Below are 19753 nucleotides of genomic sequence, written 5' to 3'. Positions count from 1 at the left end.
CCCCCCCGGATGTTGACCCAGCAGCCCCCCCCCCATCATGGCAGGAAGTGCACGGGGCGGGCCTCCGCTTCTGCGCGGCACCCCGGTGGGCGACCCCCTACCCCTGGTCCCCTCAGTGGAGGAAGTGGCGGGCAATCCCGATTCAAAATGAGATCTTCCGTTTTCGGGTAAAAAAGTGAGGACCACTTCCCCAATTACCCCTGAACCAGGCACCGCTGGGATTCGAACCCAGGATCTCCTGTTTACTAGACAGGCGCTTTAACCAACTAAGCCACGGCGCCGCATGTTGGCTTCAGCTCCGGCGACTGGAGCTGTTCACTACAAAGGCTGCGGAGAGAGCGCAGGGAAACCCGGCCTGGATTTCATCTGGAGGAAGGCGGAGCGAAAGCGCAATCCCGGACCAGGCTTTTGAAGAAACGTCAAGCCTGGAGCTAGAAGACCCACTGAAGCTCGGGTGGGCAACTGATGGCCTCCAGATGTTTTGGCTTGCATTCCCCGTCAGTCCTAGCCAGCACTGCCACCTTTAGTGCTATTTTTGGTAGAAAGGCGCGCGCGGGGGGTATAAACAAAACAAATAAAAGAAATGCTGAGAGCTGGTGGGAGTTGGAGGTAAAAATACCTGGAAGCCACGAACTGCCCACTCCTGCACTAAAGGGCTCGGGGGCGGGGCGGCGGAGTTGGGCACCCTCAACCTGCCCAATTGCAAATCAGGAAATATAAGATAGAAACGAGCTGGATGCTTTGTACTGTGTCGGGAATGGCTGCCGCATTTTTACAGAGGCCCCTGCCTGGAGGAGCCTACAATCGGCATATCGATGGCCGGGAAGGAGAGGAAGATCAAAAGGGCGGGCGTGGGGGGGGGGGGGGAAGCGATTTTCCAAAAATGCACGCAAAAAAGGCACTTTTCCTCATCGCCCCCTTTCCTTTCTTACACGCAGTTTGGGGGGGGGTTCCTCTGCCACCGCACCCCACCCCCCAGCGTGCCAGCCTGTTTCTTTCCACGCCGTTGGCTCATTTTAATGAATGGTGGAAGTGTCGCTTTGGGCCACTCCTGCGGGGGGACTGCACCCCACCCTCCCCCACTCCCAATGGAAGTCTACACGTGATGGTTCAATGGGACGCTTGTGATGGATTGGCGGGGGGATGGGACCGGTGGAATGTGCGTGCTGCTCCCCCCCACCCCGGCCTCCACTAATGACTTTCTCGCGCCCTGCCAAAAAATGCCGAGCGGGGCTTGGAAGGAAGAGCTCGACGGCTAAGGGGCCACCCGCGGCGGGGGCATCCGCGGGCCTCTGGCCTGGTTAGGGGTGGAAGGTGACCGCCTCAAGCCTGGGATGAAAGCACCAAAGAATCATAGAATAGCAGAGTTGGAAGGGGGCTGCAAGGCCATCGAGTCCAACCCCCTGCTCAATGCAGGAATCCGCCCTAAAGCAGTGGGGCGGGAAGGGGGCTTCCTCTAGGCGGGTGGCGGTATGTTCCTTGTAGGTAGCGCGCTCTGAGCAGACACTCAGCTCCGTAACGTTGCCAGTTAGCTAAGAGTGCCTCTGAACATGTGCAGGCGTCTCCCCAAAGGAATGCCCCGGCGTGTAAAGAAAGGCCTCCGCTTTCTTTCGAAGGGCCGGCCCTGCGCGGGCGCTGAAAAGAGCAGCCCCTTGTGGGGCCCGCTCCGCAAAATAAGCCCCGCAGGGGCAGCTTCGCTTGACCCCGACGTGATTCGAACACGCAGCCTTCTGATCTGGAGTCAGACGCGCTACCGTTGCGCCACGAGGTCAGCCGTGGGGCGCTACCCCGCTCGGGCTCTGCAACTCCCGCCTCGCCTCTCTTCCGGCGGCGGCGGTTGCTGAGACCGAGGGAGGGATCGGGGCGTGCTGGGGTGTCCGCCTACACCCACTCCACCTTGGCCTTCCTGTCCCCGAGATGTCCTGGCGGGGCGAAGAGGGGGCTGGGGGCTGCATGCTGAACCTTCCGACTGTCACCCGCCGTCCCGCCCACTGAACACTCGGACACGCCCCATGGGAAAGAAGTGAAGGCGGCTGAGCGTGCCTCTGAGCATGCCAGGAGGGGCTCTTGGGAGGCCAGCCATTCTGACTTTGGGGGCGCCAGAAGCAGCAGCCCCCCCCCTTTCCTAGCAGCAGCAGGCGGCTCATAAGGACCTAAGACCAGCAGAAGTGCCCGGATGCAGGATCAGGCCCAGAGTCCGCCTCGTCCAGTGCTCTCTTGCCAAAGGGGCCAGGGGGCCCTCATGCCCATGAGCCCCAGCACCTCTCTTTCGCACACTCAGCCCCAGTCGCTTGGCCCACGTCTCAGGGAGCCGCCGGCAGCTTTGAGATGACGGGGCCTAGGGCCACACTCGCGCGGTGTGTGTGTGTATGAATGGGCCAGTGCGTGGCGCATTATGCTGATCCCCTGGGGGGGCGGGCAGTGCTCGCACTGATGGGGCCAAGGTAGCGACCAACGTCCGCTTTGTGAAGCAACCCGCTTTCATTCATCCCGGGCAGGCAGCAGCTACGAGCCCGGCAGAGGCGGGCCTCGAGCCCCACCCCCGGCCCCTTCGGTAAGTCAGGGCCCCCGCCCAGCAGTCTTGAGACGCCCTTGGGCCGGCACAGCCGGGGAGGGCGCCCCATGGCTCTCCTGGGACAAGGGGTTCTGCAGCCCGGGCGGGCGCCACAACAGAGAAGGCCCTCCCACCGGCTGAGCCTCAGATGCGCCAGGACAGGATGACGCCCCCACCCCCGCCCCACCGCGCAGCTCATCTCACACGGCATGCGCACTCTCTGGCCCTCGGAAACCGGGGTAGGGCAGCAGGTGTCTTTTCTTGGGAGCGCTCCGCGCTTGCTTATCCTAAAACGTCTTCTGAAGCAAGTTTTGGGGTTACACAGGGCCTTTCCGCAGCTCCACGTGCGCGTGCGGAGCGTGGGGGAACACGTTGCTGCCATTCTGCTATGGCTGCGCGCGGAAAGGCGGGCGAGGGGGGAGCTTAAACGGGACCCCCGCTGTAGATGATGGTGCAAGTATCCCAGGCTCCCCGGATCCTTGGACGGTAGTTCCCAAGTTCCCAGGGGTCGTTCTTGGAAGCTCAAAAGATCCGTCGGAGAAGGGGCGGCGGTGGATGCGACTTGCGGGTCTCGTGGCGGGAGGGCGCCTCCGCCCCATGGGACCGTGTCTAATCTTCGCTTCCTGGCTGGCCGGGGGCGGGGGGCATGTGGTGTCGGTCTGGGTTAGCCATGCCTTATTGCCCCCCTCGCGGATCTTTTTGCGCCTCGTCGCCCAGCAGCGGGCGGCTGACTTCGCGCCGGCTCTATGGGGCGGGGGGGGGGGTGTCGTGTGATTAGGTGCGGCGGCGCCTCGCCTAACCCTGTTAGGATCGCACCGTGGGAGCACGGAGGGAGGCTCGGCTCTGCCAGCCAAGCGTTTGCCCTGAGTACGTGCGGGGGGGCGCATCTCCCTCGCCCGCTCCCCCCCCCCTGTCCCCAAGTGCCCTTCGCCCGACTGGGGGGAGGAGGAGGGAGCTTGAAAAAAAAACCCGGCACTTAGGGGTGTGGCCTATCGAGTCGTGGGCGGGACTTCTGCCCATCTTTATAGGGAGGCGGAGGTGGCGGAGGTCTCTGTGCGCGTAGCCGGCGAGCGAGCGGGGCTCAGCTGTCCGTCGGTCCCCCCACCCCCTCCTTGCCTGCCTGGCTGCCTGCAATCGGGCCTTTTCCTCTCTCCTTCCTCGCAGCAGGTACGCCTCGTCTCCGTCAGCCAAGAATCGGGACCCCAAAGCGAGCGGGGAACGCGTGGGGTGGGGGTGAATAAAGGTTTTTTGAAGGACCCTGCCTGGACCTGGGAGGAGGCGGCTGCTTCGCCAGCGTTGGTGGCGCAGGGGGGTGGGGGTGATGGGAGGGGGGCCCGCCAGGCTTTTGTGCCAGGAGACTTCCTTTGATCCGCCCCCTCCCCCGCAGTCTCGGTGGAGCCTCCCAACGGTGCATTTCTCCCGGCCGGCCGTGGGGAGGGGGCTAACCGAGATTTACCACCCCCACCACCCCCGTGCCCCAGCCAGGGCCGAAGTGAGTGGGAAGGAGGCGCCCCTGGGCCCAGCATCTCCTCCCCACGGGAAAGAGACAAAAAGGGGGGCGTCTAACCCTCTCCCCGGATGGATCTCGCCCTCCGGCCCTTGCTCAGCATGGGGGGGGGGGGGAAGCGCCCCTCCTCTTATCCTCCTTCGGCCATTCATTCTCCTTAATTTTCCGAGGAAAGGCGGGGGCCGCATTTCCGGCCCCTCGCCCGTCATGGCTTCCTCTCTCCTCCTCTTGAAAATGACCCCCCTCCCAGAAGGCTCTCTGGGGGGGGGGGAGAAGGATGCCCTTTGGGGAGGGGGCAGGATTGTTGTGTGGGGATGAATGATCGCTGGTTCACCTTGGGATGCTTGCGGCGGGGGGGAGGAGGAGAGATCACAATTGGTTCCCAGATGTGCCCCCACTGTTCTTTCTGCCATGACTTTCTCCCCCCCCCCGCCGCCCCATTTTCCGAGGGAGGGATTGTTGTTAAATTCCCTTCACTTTGTGCCTTCTATTTATAGAGCTGTGCATGTGACTTGGTAAAGGCGGGGGGGGGGGCTCTTCAGCACAGATGGAGCCCTTCGAGGTGGGGGGAGTGGAGGGACGGAGGGAGGATGGCGGCCTTATGGTCACCCCAGCCCTGGCTTTCCCAGTCAGATGGGGTGGGGGATGAAGACCAGATCCCCCCCCCTGCACATCTGATTTGCGTAGAGCGAGTTCAGTCAGTTTCTCCCCCCCCACCCCCCCACATTGCCCCTTAAATTTCCATTCCCCTCTTGGCAGTTCCTGATTAAGGAGGATCAATGGGAATTGATTGTGGTGCATCATCATGGCCATTGATGGGGAGGTGGGGATGAGCAGTGCGGAGAGGGGGGAGCTGAGGCACACTGGAGGGGGGGGGCAAGCGGAGGTCAGGCCAAGGGCACCGGGGCCAAACTCCCCCCCTCTTTGGTACAGGGGAAGGGAAAGGGGGTTCTGTGGGTCAGGGTTATCCCCACAGGCAGCGGACAGCCCGTTTCCACTCTTGTCCCCCTGCCCTCCCCCTCCAGGCAGTTGCCCCAGGCCCCTTTGTGGCTTCTGCCCTTGGTTGCCTGAGATAGGCAATGGGGGGAGGAGGCACGGGGAACCCTCGAGGGGAGGGAGGGGGGAGGGGAGGGAGTGAATCTGTCACCACCACGGATGCTGCTGTTGATCTGTCCAGCGGGGGGGGGGGGTGGAGGGGCATTAGTCCTTTGGTAGTTCGCAGTCCTGAGGCACTGAGTTCCCCTGGCTGTGGCTTGTCCTCAGCTTGTGCCCTTGTACCGTTTGCTCTGGCCCCTCTGTCACCCCAGGGCCCCTTTCATCACCACCCAGAATGTGGTGGTGGTGGGCCTCTAAGCACATTACCCCACAATGCTGGCGTGTGTCTCTGTTGAGTCACAAGAGAAAGGGCAGCCGGGGCAGTGTTGGTTCTGCTGCTGCTGTATTGGGCATACGGGGGGGGGGGGGTATGGATAGGGGGGAAAGGTGACCCATTTATTTGGGAGAGTTGCACTTCCCCACTGATCAGGAATAGGATATCATTCCTGCCCCGGAGATGCAGGGAGATCATCCTCAATGGAATATGAGGAGGGAGTAGGGAGCAGGGCCCCTTGACATTTGGTTAGGGGAGGGGTCCTGCCCCTCCCTCCAAATTTATGGTCCTCCATTTGGCATTTACTCCCACCCACCCCCTGCTGGAATGCAAACCTGCCCGCTTTCAGGGGAGAGTGCCATGGGCGGGGGTGATCTGGGTGGGGCTTATTCCATGTCCCCCGCTCCCCGGGGTCCTTGTGTGCACATGCAGCACCTGAGAAGCTGCCTGTCACCTGTGACCCAAGACCCTCCGCAATCCTAGAGATTGTGCTGCATGGAGAACCACCGGTCCAGGTCTGTATTAACAGCACTGGCCGTGGCGGGGCAGGTTGTGTGTGACTCAGTCCAAGGTGGCTGCCTTCAAGGTTCCTGCGGCCAGCGCACGTGCTTTGGAGCTCAGATCCCAAGCCATGGCCCCTGCGTCTGCCACATGCCACGGGCTTCTCTCCACTTGGCAGTGCTCCAAGGGAGGCCATATCTGAGCAGTAGCGTTAAGGGCCACGCAGGGCAAAGTGGGCTGAGTTAAGGCGACGTGGCTCCTTCCCCGTCATGCCACTTCCATTCCCAGGGGCTGGTGGATGCAGGCACCCGGGGACCAAGGAGAAATTTCACATGGCCAGAGAACCTCTAACTGCATGCCGAGATGGTTACCTGAGTCTCCTGCTCTCCCCACCCCCCCAGGGAGTGTGGCAAGATCCTTCACACTGCTTGGCATGCAGAACGAGACTGGCCAGTCTGCCTCTGAGCACTCCTCGTGTTTGCATGGTGCTCCTTGCGAGACTCAGGCTGTGTCGCTTTCGGGAGGAAACTTTGGGGCTGCCTGTGCAGCTGTGTTTTCACGTGGGAGGGGGTCCCTAAGCCCATCTTTCCCCTCCCCCCATCCTTCCATTGCAGCTAGCTGGGCTCCAGTGCTGGGCCAGTGGCTGCAAAGGATACTTCCCTAAGGGCAGAATGGCTACAACCCCCCCCCCCACATCCCGCTTTGACATGGAGTGGGAGGAGGGCTGAAAAGGTTTGGCTGGAGCATTGTGGAGGTTGTTCCATGGGCCTCTTCACAGATGTCCCTTGGAGGCCTTCAGTGGCCAAGGAGGCAAAGGAGGTGGCCTCAGTGAGAGACAGGGCCTGTGTGGCTCTTTTCCCCCTGACCCCAGAGGAACTGCACTGAGTGACCGTCCCCCCACCCCAGTCCTTCTCCTTCCTAAAGTCCTGGTTGCCCTCCCCCCACCCCCCGCTCCATGGGAAGCTACACTGTGTCCCAGCACCACCACCGCTGGAGAAAGGCACAGTGGCTGCTCTCAGGGCAGGGTGAAGCCCCCTTCGCTCTGCCCTCCTGGCACCCGCTCCCAATTGACACCAGAGCGCAGGGCCTGTTTCTCTCTCTCCCACCCCACCCCACCAACAACACAAGGCGCAACGAGGCCCAGTTTCAGCGCAGCCCTGGGAGGCTCTGGGTGAGAAGAGATGGCTGCTGCTCTGCCCCACTCCTCAGAGCTGACGTCACCTGTTTCCCGTCCACACTCAGAACTGGCCGGGGGTGGGTCGGTGGGTGTTGTGTTTGCTGCCCAGGCTGAATTTAAGCATGGCTTCCCGGCACTCTGCGTCTTGTGGGATGCTGGCAACTGACAGAGGCTCAAGAGCTGGCCGGAACATGACACCCTTTCCTGCACTTTCTGAGCCAGTCATGCCGTTCCTCTCTTGCCCATGCCACTCTGTCCATGGGCAGGTGCTGTGGCTCAGAAGCTTCTCTATCCGTTGGCCCGTCTCATCCTTTGCAGCGTCTGGGATCTCCGCTGCTTCTGTGCATTTCTCTCAAAAGGACCGGCAGTGGCTCTGCGTCTCTCCCTAGGCATTGGCCTAGCTGAGGCAGGCAGCCCTGGGATTTCGGCACCCTGGGAAGTGGCCTCTCTTGCCTCCATGGCTGTGCCGGCCGATTTAGGGCTGATTTTGTCCAATCACGATGGGAGCGAAGACTGAGCTAGGGCAGCCAAGATCCCTGTGGCATCTGAAGCAACGGCATCTTTCGTGTGGCACACCCTTCCACGGCCCACCGTATCAGGGTCTATATCCAGATCGGGGTGGGGAGCGTGCCCCCACACTGTGAAATGGTTGTGCCCCCTTTGGACTGCAGGGCCCTGAGCCACCTGACATGCAGAAACGGGCCATGTACAGAGAATGCCTCTTGCCTTGGGGGCAGAGATACCCCTTTGTATTCTGGGGCTGAACCCTGACATGGGGGTGGGGGTGACCATGAAGCTGAACCTGCATCAGATTACACCCTTCCTACAGCAGTGGCAGATCTCCCCCACCCACCCCACGCAGCCTCCTGGCTCCCTTTGGCCTGCCCGTGGGTTCTGGAGTGCATGGAAAAACCTGGGTGTGCAAGTTTCCCACCTGGTTTTATGTTCCAGACCTCACGGCCTGGGCCTCTTTGTCTCCCAGCTGCAGAGTCATCCACCCTCGAGCTCTGTTGCATGGAACATGAGCAGGCAGGTGCTGCAGAAACCCAATGCCGCAGCTCCTCCTGAGGCCGAGGGTTTCTGGAGCTGAGAGGCAAACAACGAGTTTCCAAAGTCCTCTGTGGTCCTGCACTCTTGCAGCAACCCTAGGAAGTTGCCCACCGTTTCATTGGCTGGTCTCCCTCATTCTTTTGGCCCTGCCCAGCCTGAGTTCCTGGGGTTTCAAAGGAGTTAAACTCCATGCAAGCATGGAAATGAGCAATGGGAAAGCAACCAGCATTTGGTCCTGTGGGTCTAAGAAATTGCCGCCCCAAGTTCAGGGTGCAGGTAGCACAGAGATGGTGCCAGGGAGCTGAGTCCCAGGGACATGGCCAAGGCGGACGACGGCCACTAGTACTTGGCAGAGCAGGGAAGACAGAGGGCGGGCTTGTCTGTTGGGCCTGGTGGCCCACTTGTCTACATGGTAGCTGCCCTGAAGGAAAGTCAGTCCATTAACCTTTTGTAATGCGCATCCTTTCACTCTAAAGTAAGTTTTAAAAAAGGCTGTTTTGCTTCCCTTCCCTTCCAAGGTGGGTTTTTTTTTAACCTCCTGTATTGTCTTGATTTTGTCTCCAAAGTGTCTGTGCTGGACCCCTGGGTGAGGCAAGAGACTGCCAGAGTCCCCAAGGTCCACCGGGACCTCCACCCCACGAGTGACCACCTTCCTGGGAGCCGCACAGCCCTGTAACACAACCCGTAAAGCAGAGGTTTTTTTTTTAATCTGATGTTGAATATCTTGCAAATGCCTGTAGCTGTGGGGATCATTGCTTTCAGCTCTGCAGAGACCCTAGGAGGGGTTAGGGGAGGGGGATTTTGGAATAACAGGAAGAGCATGGGCAGAATGAATGGGAGAGGTAGGGTTGGTGGAGGGCGGCTTTGGACTGGGGGGAGAAACAGATTGGCACATGGGACAGCATTTGGGTGAGGGCATCATCTCAGGGCCAGGATTGTAACTTGCTGTACCTTGAAAAGACACCCTTAGTTGGGGATCGCTTTCTGCGCCCCAACGGCAGATTTCACCTCCTGTCAGCACATTGTTGGTGATGCCGCCCCCACCCCTGTTTCCACCGCCACAACCCCAGCTCGAGAAGTGGACGCCCGAGGCTGCTCCCGCTCTGCATGCAGGTCCTGGAGGAATCTCCCTCCATTTCCCAAAGACTTAGACCCACACGGTACAGTCATGTTTGCGGTGTTGAAATTTACTTAATTAATTACAAGCTTTTAAATACCTGCCAATAGCCAAAGCTCTCTGGACAGTTCACAGAAATTAAAACCATAACGTACAACTTGATAAAATATAATATAATGTTTAAAACAGAATAAAGTCAGAGTGAAACCTCTCAAGACACAATAACGTATTTACAAACAAAACTGAACTAAAAAGTCTGGGGAAATGAAAAAGGTCTTTACCTGGTGCCCCAAAGGCTGGCGGGTCAGTAGCCAAATGGGCACTATATGTGGGTCTCTGTTTCGGTATTTGGGAGTGGGGAGAGGGCTTTGAGCTCCTTGCCTGGAATAAACTGGGCGTGGGGCTCATCTTGTTGCTTCTGGAACTCTAGGCATGTATGGTGATGGCGGAGGGGGGCTGGGGCAGCTGGGGGGGGGACTCTGTGTGTATTCCATTTCTTCTGTGCTCCCACACTTGACAGATGCAAACAAGACAACTGTGACATGAGCACAAAGTTCCTGAGGTGCATCCCACAATGTACCTACATCAGAGTAGCCCCCTTCAGGTTGCTGCCCCTATTCTGGAACAGGAGGGCTCTGGAGCATGGCCAATAGATGCCAGACACTCTGGGGGCCCGCAGCCAAAGGATTCCTGAAATGGATTCCTGAAAATTCCTGAAATTTTCAAACGTTGGACATTTTGCCCATTCAGATTTGGCAGAAGAGCTCCCTCCCCTCCCCCTTTAAGCATCTGCATCTGGAAGTGGAGAAAAGCGCCCCCCCCCCCCGCTCTCTCCAGGTCTTGGCTTGTTGAGTCTTGATCCTGCTTTTCCCAAATCATTGGGAGCCTCCTCTTCTGCTTCTCCTCTGGAGGGAGAAACACTCCCCAGGCACAGGGGCTGTGGGGGGGGGGGGCTGGTGCCATATTCACCTGCCTCTGCATAAATGTGCAGGGGCTGGGAGGCATGCATCTACGAGCAGCACCTGTGCTGGGCCCAGAGCCGCCTCAGACGACCCAAGTGTGGAGCAGGCAGCAGGGCTCCTCCCCCACAGACCTGTGAGCACATCAGAAGAGCCCTGAGGCTGGATCAGACCAAGGGTCCATCTAGTCCAGAACTCTGTTTACACAGTGGCCGACCAGCCGTCAACCATGGACCCACAAGGCAGGACATGGTGCAGCAGCACCCTCCCACCCATGTTCCCCAGCAGCTGGTGTACACAGGCTTACTGCCTCTGACACTGGAGGTGGCACTTGGACATCAGAAATAGTAGGCTCTCCCACACTAGAGGCATTCAAGAGGCAGCTGGACAACCATCTGTCAGGGATGCTTTAGGGTGGATTCCTGCACTGAGCAGGGGGTTGGACTCGATGGCCTTGTAGGCCCCTTCCAACTCTGCTATTCTATGATTCCATGATTCTGATCGCCTTCTTCAGGCATTTATGCAACCCCCTTTTAAAGACATCGAAATCGGTGGCCCTCACTACATCTTGTGGTAGTGAATTTCATAATTTAACTCTGCTCTGTGTGAATAAGTCCTTCCTTTTATTTGTCCTGAATCTCTCACCAATCAGTTTCGTGGGATGACACCACTGGGTTCTCCTATTTTGTGAGAAGAAGAAAAGGGTTTCCCTATTCACATTCTCCACACCATGCAAAATTTTGTACACCTCTATCAGGTCTCCCCTGAGCCTCCTTTCCCTCCCTCCCCCCTCAAGCTAAACAATCCCAGCTGTTGCAACCTTCCCTCACAGGGGAGATGCGCCAGCCTCCTAATCATTTTAGTTGGCCCTTTCTGCTGTTTTTGCAGCTTTACAGTATTTTTTGTTTATTTTTTGTGACCAGAACTGTACACAGTATTCCAAGTGTGGTCGCACCATAGATGTGTATAAAGGCAGTATCATACTGGCAGTTTTATTCTCAATTCCTTTCCTAATAATGCATAACATGGAGTTTGCCTTCTTTACAGCGGCTGTACAGTGGGTTGGCATTTTCATCGAGCTGTCCACCACAACCCCACGATCTCTTTCTTGGTCAATCACCGCCAGCTCAGATCCCATCAGGTTATTCTTGAGGTTGGGTTTTTTTGCCCCAATGTTCATCACCTTACACTTGCTTACATTGAACCACATCTGCCATTTGGATGCCCACTTTCCCAGCTTGGAGAGATCCCTTTGGAGCTCCTCACAATCCCTTTTTGTTTTAACCACCTTAAATCATTTGGTGTCGTTGGCAAACTTGGCCACTTCACTGCTCACACCTAATTCCAGAACATGTAGAAAAACGTTGTAAAGAATTGATGCCATTCCCAATCCCTGTGAGACTCCACTATTTACTTCCCTCCATTGGGGCTTCAAGGGAAGGCTGCTCAGTTCTCTGGGGTAAGTCAGAGCTGCCCACTTAATCAACAACCTGGAGGGAGAGTTCCAGACCTGGAGAGTGTTGCCAAGCTGGTCATGACCCACAGACCCACTGGCCCAGTCTCAGAGCTGGGCCTCCACTGAATGCTGAAGAGAGCAGGAAGCCCCCTCCCCAAAGGGCAGCAGCTTATACAAACTGCCAAGCGGCTCGCAGCCCTGTCAGAAGCTTCCATGCCTGATGCCAGAGCAGGCTGCATCTCCTCTGCACTCAGGCAAGAGGACCCTGTCTGACCAGCTGTCTCTTCCTCCTCCTCCTCCCCCCCATCCCTAGTTTGAGACAGCAGCATTGCGACAGGTGGGGGCTCATTGGCTCCCCGCCCCACCTGCCGCATGTAGCCTGCTGTGTCCTCCTAACTGGCTGGTTTTCAGTGGCCTCTGGACTGAGGGGTTCCTCCCCCCAAAGTGGCTCCCATCCCAGCACCCACCCACCCCGGCGGTGTTCATGGACGTTTGTCTCCCTGCAGCCCCTCTGTGTCCCGTGTAGCCATGAAGCTGGAAACGCCCAGTTCTGCTGCTGCCTCGCAGCTGGAGTTCGCAGTCGCCACGGAGAAGGAGTTTGAGGAGATCCTGGCCATGTCCAAAGGCATCTACGGGGGTCTCGACTACCTCCCCAGCCGCTACCATGCCTGGATCCGTGAGCCCAACCGCACTGTCGTGCTGGCCAAGAGGAATGGAGCCGTGGTGAGCACTGTGGGGAGCCAGGCCAATGTGCCCCGTCCTGCCCCCAAGCCTCGCTCCAAAGCTCGGGCTGGCGGAGGGCAGGAGGGCTCTGGGCAGAGGCTCTGGGTGGAGACCGCTGCGTCCGAGAAGACTGAAGGGGGTGGGGCTTGATGGATACTGCGATGGAGCCTGCAAGGGGAAAGACTTCGGCTGCAGCAGTCCTGTGCGCCCTCCTCAGAAGGAAGTCTCGCTGAACCAGGGAGGCCTTGCTGCTGAGTAAAGGTGCACAGGACTGGGTGGCACAAGGAGACATTGACAGCAGAGCCACCAGGCACCGAGCAGAATGGTTCTTCCACAGGGAAACACCACACCAACGATGTTCAGCACACACTGTGTCCAGTTTTATGTGCTCAGGCTGGCAAGTGGGGGGGGGGGGCTGACACACACACCCCGAACCACTACAGAGGGCGTTGTTTGTGTTTCCGGGAGGACAGAGGCCTGCCGTGGCGGATTTGCCCAAAGCAGGCCTCTGCAAGCAGCCAGATTTGGGGTTATGCGGAAACTGAAGCCGTCGATGTGCAGAGTTACGGGCCATGAATCTTAAGAGCCTTCGACTAGAACGGAGCTCAGCTGAAGTGGGGGGAGGGGGGGAGGCAAGTCTCAAGCAAGGGTTTTGCCTGTACAAACGTATATTCTCCTAGTTCACGTTTAATCATCGTTCCCAATTACTTTTGTCAGGTTGTGGAGGAAAAAAACCAAGTTAAACGGCTCTGAATGTGGCAAGTAGCATCCTATCATATATTGCCCTTTAAAATGCATTTTGTTGGACCTCAAATTTACTGTGTTAGTGCTGCAGGTGTGTTTGCTTTTTTAAAAAGTGTGCTTCAAAGTTGACCTGCAGAACTGATTCCTCCCCCCCCCCCAAATAAATCTCCTGAAATTTTGCTGAATTTTGAATGTGGGTCTCAGTGGTAGAATGCTGCTCCCATCTATGTGTTGCAGCCATTGCGATGGCCGCTGGCACACCCCACCCCCTTTAAAGGGGGGCTTGGCTCAGGCCTAGGAAAGCGCAGCTCACAGTCCCAATCGCCCCAAAACAGCACCTCTTCCCGCAGAGACAGGGAGGGCGGGGAGCAGCTGTGCAATTCCCAGGCACATCTCTGGTGATTCCGAGGCTCTTTGTCAGGCCGTGGAGCCACGTCCTGCTTGTCTGAGCATGGTTCAGCCCCCCCGGTGGCCCAGCGCATGCAGCCTGTGCTCTCGGGGACACAATGGGCCAAAATGTTTCAGGGGATCTATTCACATGAGCCCAAAGCTGGCTCAATGGCAAAGCCCTGTGGCTTCACGTGCTGGAGGCCACGGCTTGATCCATGGCGGCGTCTCCCGGGAGGGCAGAGGGAGCTGCCTGGGCTCGGAGGGCGATTTCTGCCGACCCACGGAGGCCCCTCTGAGCTAGAGGGGCCCATGGGGGCCCAGCTCCGGTTCTGATGTGGGGTGAGACATGCCACTTGGTGGGAGGCAAAACTCCTTCCTTGGGACACAATCGGGGTGAATCTTCTGCCACGCAAAGTGTGGCCTTTGCTGCCACACCCGCTGGCTTCTGGGAAGAGACAGGGCCTCTTGCTCCATGGTAGTATCCGGTGCAGGCCGGGACCTCCATGCCCCCCCTTCTGTGCCCCTGACAATGGCTGATGGTGGCAGAGGAGGGGGGCTTTCATGGTGTCCCCCCCCTTGAGTGCTCTCTTTATGTTTTCTCATGCTTACCTTGCATCTGACCAAGGGTGTGGGGTGAGGGTGTTGGGGAGCCAGAAGCATATGGGTGAGTCTGTCACACGTGTGTGTAACGTTGACACTGGAACTGGGTGTGTGCCTTTGGTGGCCTCCGTGCTGGCTCACTGCTCCTTGGCCCAGGGATTTGGGGAGGGGGTATGTGGAAGGACGCAAGTACCGCATGGACGGTGCTTCCTCACCCCAGAGCCAAATTCTGCCCAGCCAGATGAAATCAGCTGTTTGGCTCTTGTTCCAAATTCATGGGTTTGCCTAGCCGGAGCTCCGATTCCTCTCGGATCAGTTGCCCCACATCAAAATTCACAATTGGCATACGTGCTGGAGGGTTGCCTGGCCAGGTCCCACGCAGCTCTTTCTCACTTTAACAGCTTTGATATTTATTCAAAGCGCCGTTCGCGGGTGAGCGAGGAGTTTGCCACTCATCTGTGTGTTCATACTGGGGTTCTGCCTCCTAAAAGCAGGTGACTGCTGCTTCTCCACTATGGCTGCTCCTGCCTGCACCTGCCCTGGGGCATGTGGCAGTCCTGGGCGGGGTGGTTTAGCCACCTGTCCCTCTGCAGCCTTGGGCATCCTTAATCTGCCGCCCTTAAACCGAGGCCCCTGGCAGGCCCCAGCAGCCCTTGGGCTGGGAACAGGGCTCCAGTGTGCCGGCACCCCCCTCCGTACTGGCAGGGAGGGGGCGCCAAGCCTGCACGTGCCCCGCCCCGCCCACCTGCCCAACTCCAGTTCTGGTGCAGCGTTGCACCATCTGATATTTCATGGGATTTTGTGTTTCCAGCTTCACTCTGGTCTCTCTCTCTCACTTTCTCTCTCTCTCTGCCTTTTTTTTCTCTCTCTCCTTTTTTCTTCTTTTTTTGAAAGAAAGCAATGGATTAAAACCAAATGATTTTTGCTGGATTTTATTCACGTAGGTGTGTGGGGGATCAGGCCCCCGTCCAGGAAGGTGACGGGGCTCCCTCGGAGGACCGTGACGGGGCTGGCGCAGCGCGGATCCTAAATCCTTACAGTTCGGCCTCAGGACACAAGTTACCAAAATAAATGTCTCCCTCTTTGTGTGTCTCTGCTCTTGAGACCCCCGTAGCATAAAGGGCCCCCGTCCAATGGTACTAGTATGACGCTTACTCTGTGATCTTGCTATATCGCTGCCTTTGTTCTCTTTTTTTGTAAATGTTTAATAATGTGCCAAGACTTGACGTTTGAACTGCGTTTCTCGCTCCTTCCTCGTTGCCTCCCCCTCCTCCTCGCCCCCCTCGCCCCCTCCCCAAACCTCACCTGCTTTGTTTAATTAACGCCACCATTTTTTCCCAATTGCAGCTTTGTTCAAGATTGTGGGTGTTTCTGTCCAGCACCCTAAACGCCAACTCTCTCTGCTCTCTCCCCACCCCCTCCCCCCACCCCAATCTGCCATCAGATTGGGCTCCAGTCTGTCTACATCATAGATGCTGGGGAGACGGCCCTGGTGGAGGGGCTACGTGTGGCACCCTGGGAGCGTGGCAAGGGCGTGGCGGGTGTCCTGCAGCGCTTTTGCGCCGAGATGGTGAAGGAGAAGCATCCCGACGTCAAGGTGTCGCGCCTGACGCGGGACGACAAGCTGGGGCCCAAGGACTTCAAGAAGTACCGTGTCATTGCTAAGCAGGTGAAGGGCCCATGCCATGGAAAGGGCCCAGCCCTATCCATAGCAAGTCAGCATGGAGGCGGGGCGGGGTGGGGGCTCAGAGTCCTGGGGATTCAGTCTGACCGGGAGCCGCAGCGTCCAGCCCATATGGAAGCTTGTGGACGAGGCAAGCTGTCCCGTGGAGGGAGAGGCAGCATGCTGCTCTCTGCACAGGCTCAGTGGCACTGTGACCTTACATGTCCCAGGGCTGAGGTCACAAGCTGAACCCACGAGGAAGGGGCAGTGCCTGGTGCTGGGGTGGGGTAGGATGCTTTCTCGACAGCAGGGTGCGACAGGCATTGCTTCATTTCAATTGTGGGTATTTCTTCAGGAGATGCCAGGAAGCCATGCTGGGTTTCACGGTTAGATGATGAGTAGATTGAGACTTTCTGAACAGGAGGCAGACAACGATTCCCCTGTGTTTGCAGAAACAGTGGTGGCTCTTTAAGCAGAGTTCCCTTAAAATGGACATGGCAGCCTTCGCTGTCAGGGATTTAAAAATCGCAGGAGGATTGTGTGGGTGGGTGGCTGGGGCTTCCCTACCACCCAACCTTTCCAAACAGTGATGGCCACAGTGGGGTGCCAGAAAAGCAGGGGAGGGGGAGCACTTGCCATCTTAGCATTAGGTAGGGTGACCCTATGGAAAGGAGGACCAGGCTCCTGTAACAGTTGTATTGAAAAGGTAATTTCAGTAGGTGTCATTTGTATATATGGGGAACCTGGTGAAATTTCCTCTTCATCACCACAGTTAAAGCTGCAGGAGCCCTGCCCTCTTTTTGTATCTGGTCAAGAGGGCAGCTTTAACTGTGGTGATGAAGAGGGAATTTCACCAGGTGCTGCATGCATACAAATGACACCTGCTGAAATTCCCTTTTCTGTGCAACTGTTAAAGATACAGATACCTTTTCATATGGTCATCCTAGCGTTAGGCCTCCTTACCCTTTGCGCACCCTTCAGGGGTGAGGGCGCTGCTGCTACTGGTGGTGGTCCGAGCCCACCCATCTGCTTGCCCGGCCCATGCCGTCCTCCCATGGCCGAGGGCCCTCCCCTCCCTCCCTCCCCTGAGGCCTCTCCGCTGCAGACACCTGAGCTGCCTTTCTGGGTCAATGGAGATCCCAGGGGGCCGCTGAGCCCGTCACCTGATGCCAGCAGCCAGAGAGCAGCAGAGCAACCGGCAGGTGGGTTTGCTTCTTTTGGGGCTGCTTTGAGGCTGGAGGAGAGAGAGGTGGTGAGGTGCACTGGAGATCCTCGAAAGAGGACCCAGAGGAACCCTCACGTTGGTACATTTAGGGGCCACAGCTTCCATTGAGGGCTCTGCATGCAAAAGCCCCCCGATTTGAGTCTGAATAGCATCTCCAGGTTGGGCTGGAATCCCCTTGCCTGAATCCCCAGAGAGCCCAGGCTACTGCCAGTCTGTGTTGGCAATGCTGGGCTAGATGGAGCCAGGGTCTGAAGCCACAGAAGGCCGCTTCCGAGGTGCCCCTGTAGCATCACTTATTGTATCCTCGGGGCTCAGGCAGTCTCTGGACGGGGGCGTTGTGCCAGGGAGGAGGTTGTTCCAAAGCAACAGCAGCAGCAGCAGCAAGCACACAGGCTCACCTGGTCACGGCCTTCTTCCCCCCCCAGGGGTGGATTGTATTTCAATTTAAATGGCAGTTGTTACAGCTCCTACTTACAGATGAGCACATGCAAATGTTGTGCAAATCTGTGTACTCTTTGTGGGCAATGCGTCAGTGCCGCCTCCCTCGGGGGAGTAGAAGAGATATGAAAGCAGGGAAGACGGGCGGGGATGGCAGCTTCCTTTCGAAAGAGGCCGCAATTCCTGCCTGTGAGCAGGCCTGGATGTTCCCATCAGAGAAGCCCCCCTCTCTCCCTCCCGGTCTCTCCGCTTATCTCCATCAGCCACAGGGAGGGAGGGAGGGAGGGAAGGACGGTCCTGGCTAGCCTCCCTGGCCCACCCTCCAGTGACTTTGCTCAAAGTGGGTCCTCTTGGATGGGTTGTGGGAGAGGGGGGTGCTGCCCTCCTGCAGATAAAGCGGGGGTCAGCATGGAGATCAGGCCCAACCCCCGCCCCCCTCAGGTCCAGGCATCTGGGCCCTTGTCATTTGCAGATGACACCAAATTGGGTGGGATAGCTAATACCCTGGAAGACAGAAACAAACTTCAAAGTGATCTTGATAGGCTGGAGTGCTGGGCTGAAAACAACAGAATGAAATTTAATAGGGATAAATGCCAAGTTCTACATCTAGGAAATAGAAACCAAATGCACAGTTACAAGATGAGGGATACTTGGCTCAGCAATACTACAAACGAGAAGGATCTTGGAATTGTTGTAGATCACAAGCTGAATATGAGCCAACAGTGTGATATGGCTGCAAGAAAGGCAAATGCTATTTTAGGCTGCATTAATAGAAGTAAAGCTTCCAAATCGCATGAGGTACTGGTTCCTCTCTATTCGGCCCTGGTTAGGCCTCATCTAGAGTATTGCGTCCAGTTCTGGGCTCCACAATTCAAGAAGGACACAGACAAGCTGGAGCATGTTCAGAGGAGGGCAACCAGGATGATCAGGGGTCTGGAAACAAAGTCCTGTGAAGAGAGACTGAAAGAACAGGGCATGTTTATTATTATTTTTATTTATATAGCACCATCAATGTACATGGTTTAGCCTGGAGAAGAGAAGATTGAGGGGAGACATGAGAGCACTCTTCAAATACTTAAAAGTTTGTCACACAGAGGAGGGCCAGGATCTCTTCTCGATCCTCCCAGAGTGCAGGACACGGAATAATGGGCTCAAGTGACAGGAAGCCAGATTCCAGCTGGACATCAGGAAAAACTTCCTGACTGTTAGAGCAGTACGACAATGGAATCAGTTGCCTGGTTGAGGCTGTGGGCTCTTCCACACTGGAGGCCTTCAAGAGGCAGCTGGACAGCCATCTGTCAGGGATGCTTTAGGGTGGATTCCTGCATTGAGCAGGGGGTTGGACTCGATGGCCTTGTAGGCCCCTTCCAAGTCTGCTATTCTATGATTCTATGAATCCTTGACGATCTGCAATTTGTCTTCCCATTCCTCCTCCCTGCCCCCCTCTCAGGGGATCCTGCTTGTGCGCTTCAATGCCCAGGAGCTGCTGTCCCGGCTGGACACCATGGTCTTGGCGCTGGCAGAGGGGGGCTTCTGCCCAGAGCCCTCGGAGCTCCTCGTGGGGAGGGAGGTGGCAGAGGTGGTCCTGGCGGAGGCCTTCCGGAGCGAGGTGCTGCCCAACCAGACGATCATCCAGGACTGGCAGCCCTTCAAGGCTACCGAAAGCAACCTCAGCCTGCTGCAGAAGAAGGATCTCTGCTGGGTGGTGGACACCAAGGCCCGGCCCACTGTGGCCACCCTCAGCACCCGGCCCTTCTCCATTCCGCTGGGCGACGGCTGGTTCTACCTGAACATCGACGTCTTTGGCCGCAACGTGGCACACGTCAAGAGCCAGCTGATCCAGCACCTTCGCCTCCAAGTGCCCCCTCTCCAGGGCAGCGTGATGTGCCAGGTGTTCTTGGAGCCAGGCCTGTGGCTGGAGATGGCCACATTCTGCCAGTCGGCGTTGGGCCTGGAGCTGGCCAAGGACTACACCGAACAGTATCTGCTGGAGTCCGACATCTAAAGGGCAGGAGAGGGACATGGGGTTGGAGGGGAGGGATCACCAGAGGGGGGCCTCCCTCTTTCTCCCCTCCCTCCCCCCTTTCCTCCCCCCATTCCGACACCCTCTCTCCTGCAACACAGCACTTTCTGAGCCTTTTAACATTTTATCCTGGAAATACTTGGTTCCCCTTGAGGTAGTGGTCCCTTTCCCTTTGGGTGGGGGAGGGCAGGCAGGGGAGAGAGAAAGAGAGACCACCTGGTCCCCAGCCCAACTTTGCTGGGCCATAATGGGCAGCA

At 57.5% G+C, this 19753-nt stretch overlaps 1 protein-coding gene and 2 non-coding genes across 6 annotated transcripts; 1 reads left to right on the top strand and 2 right to left on the bottom strand.

The window, feature by feature from the left end:
- Positions 1–207: 207 nt before the first annotated feature.
- On the bottom strand, positions 208–281 carry TRNAT-AGU (transfer RNA threonine (anticodon AGU)). Its single transcript has one exon. It is a non-coding gene; the product is annotated as a tRNA-Thr (tRNA).
- Positions 282–1699: 1418 nt separating this feature from the next.
- On the bottom strand, positions 1700–1771 carry TRNAW-CCA (transfer RNA tryptophan (anticodon CCA)). Its single transcript has one exon. It is a non-coding gene; the product is annotated as a tRNA-Trp (tRNA).
- A 998-nt stretch (positions 1772–2769) lies between these two features.
- Positions 2770–19494, top strand: NAT16 (N-acetyltransferase 16 (putative)). 4 transcript variants are annotated; one of them, XM_063137458.1, is made up of 5 exons: positions 2770–2793; positions 8725–8842; positions 12197–12413; positions 15592–15816; positions 18924–19494. In XM_063137458.1, exons 3-5 carry the CDS (start codon positions 12219–12221, stop codon positions 19476–19478), a joined length of 975 nt encoding a protein of 324 aa, XP_062993528.1. In that variant the 5' UTR covers positions 2770–2793; positions 8725–8842; positions 12197–12218; the 3' UTR covers positions 19479–19494. The 4 variants fall into 4 exon arrangements, with proteins under 4 accessions (XP_062993528.1, XP_062993526.1, XP_062993527.1 ...); XM_063137456.1 differs by having other exon boundaries at positions 8725–8853; XM_063137457.1 differs by lacking the exon at positions 2770–2793 and adding an exon at positions 3645–3721 and having other exon boundaries at positions 8725–8853.
- Positions 19495–19753: the final 259 nt, after the last annotated feature.

The sequence above is a fragment of the Elgaria multicarinata genome, chromosome 11, assembly GCF_023053635.1.
Source record: "Elgaria multicarinata webbii isolate HBS135686 ecotype San Diego chromosome 11, rElgMul1.1.pri, whole genome shotgun sequence".
Lineage (NCBI taxonomy): Eukaryota > Metazoa > Chordata > Lepidosauria > Squamata > Anguidae > Elgaria > Elgaria multicarinata.
The sequence above is the reverse complement of the archived record's forward strand: the minus strand, read 5'-3'. Positions and strand labels throughout refer to the sequence as shown.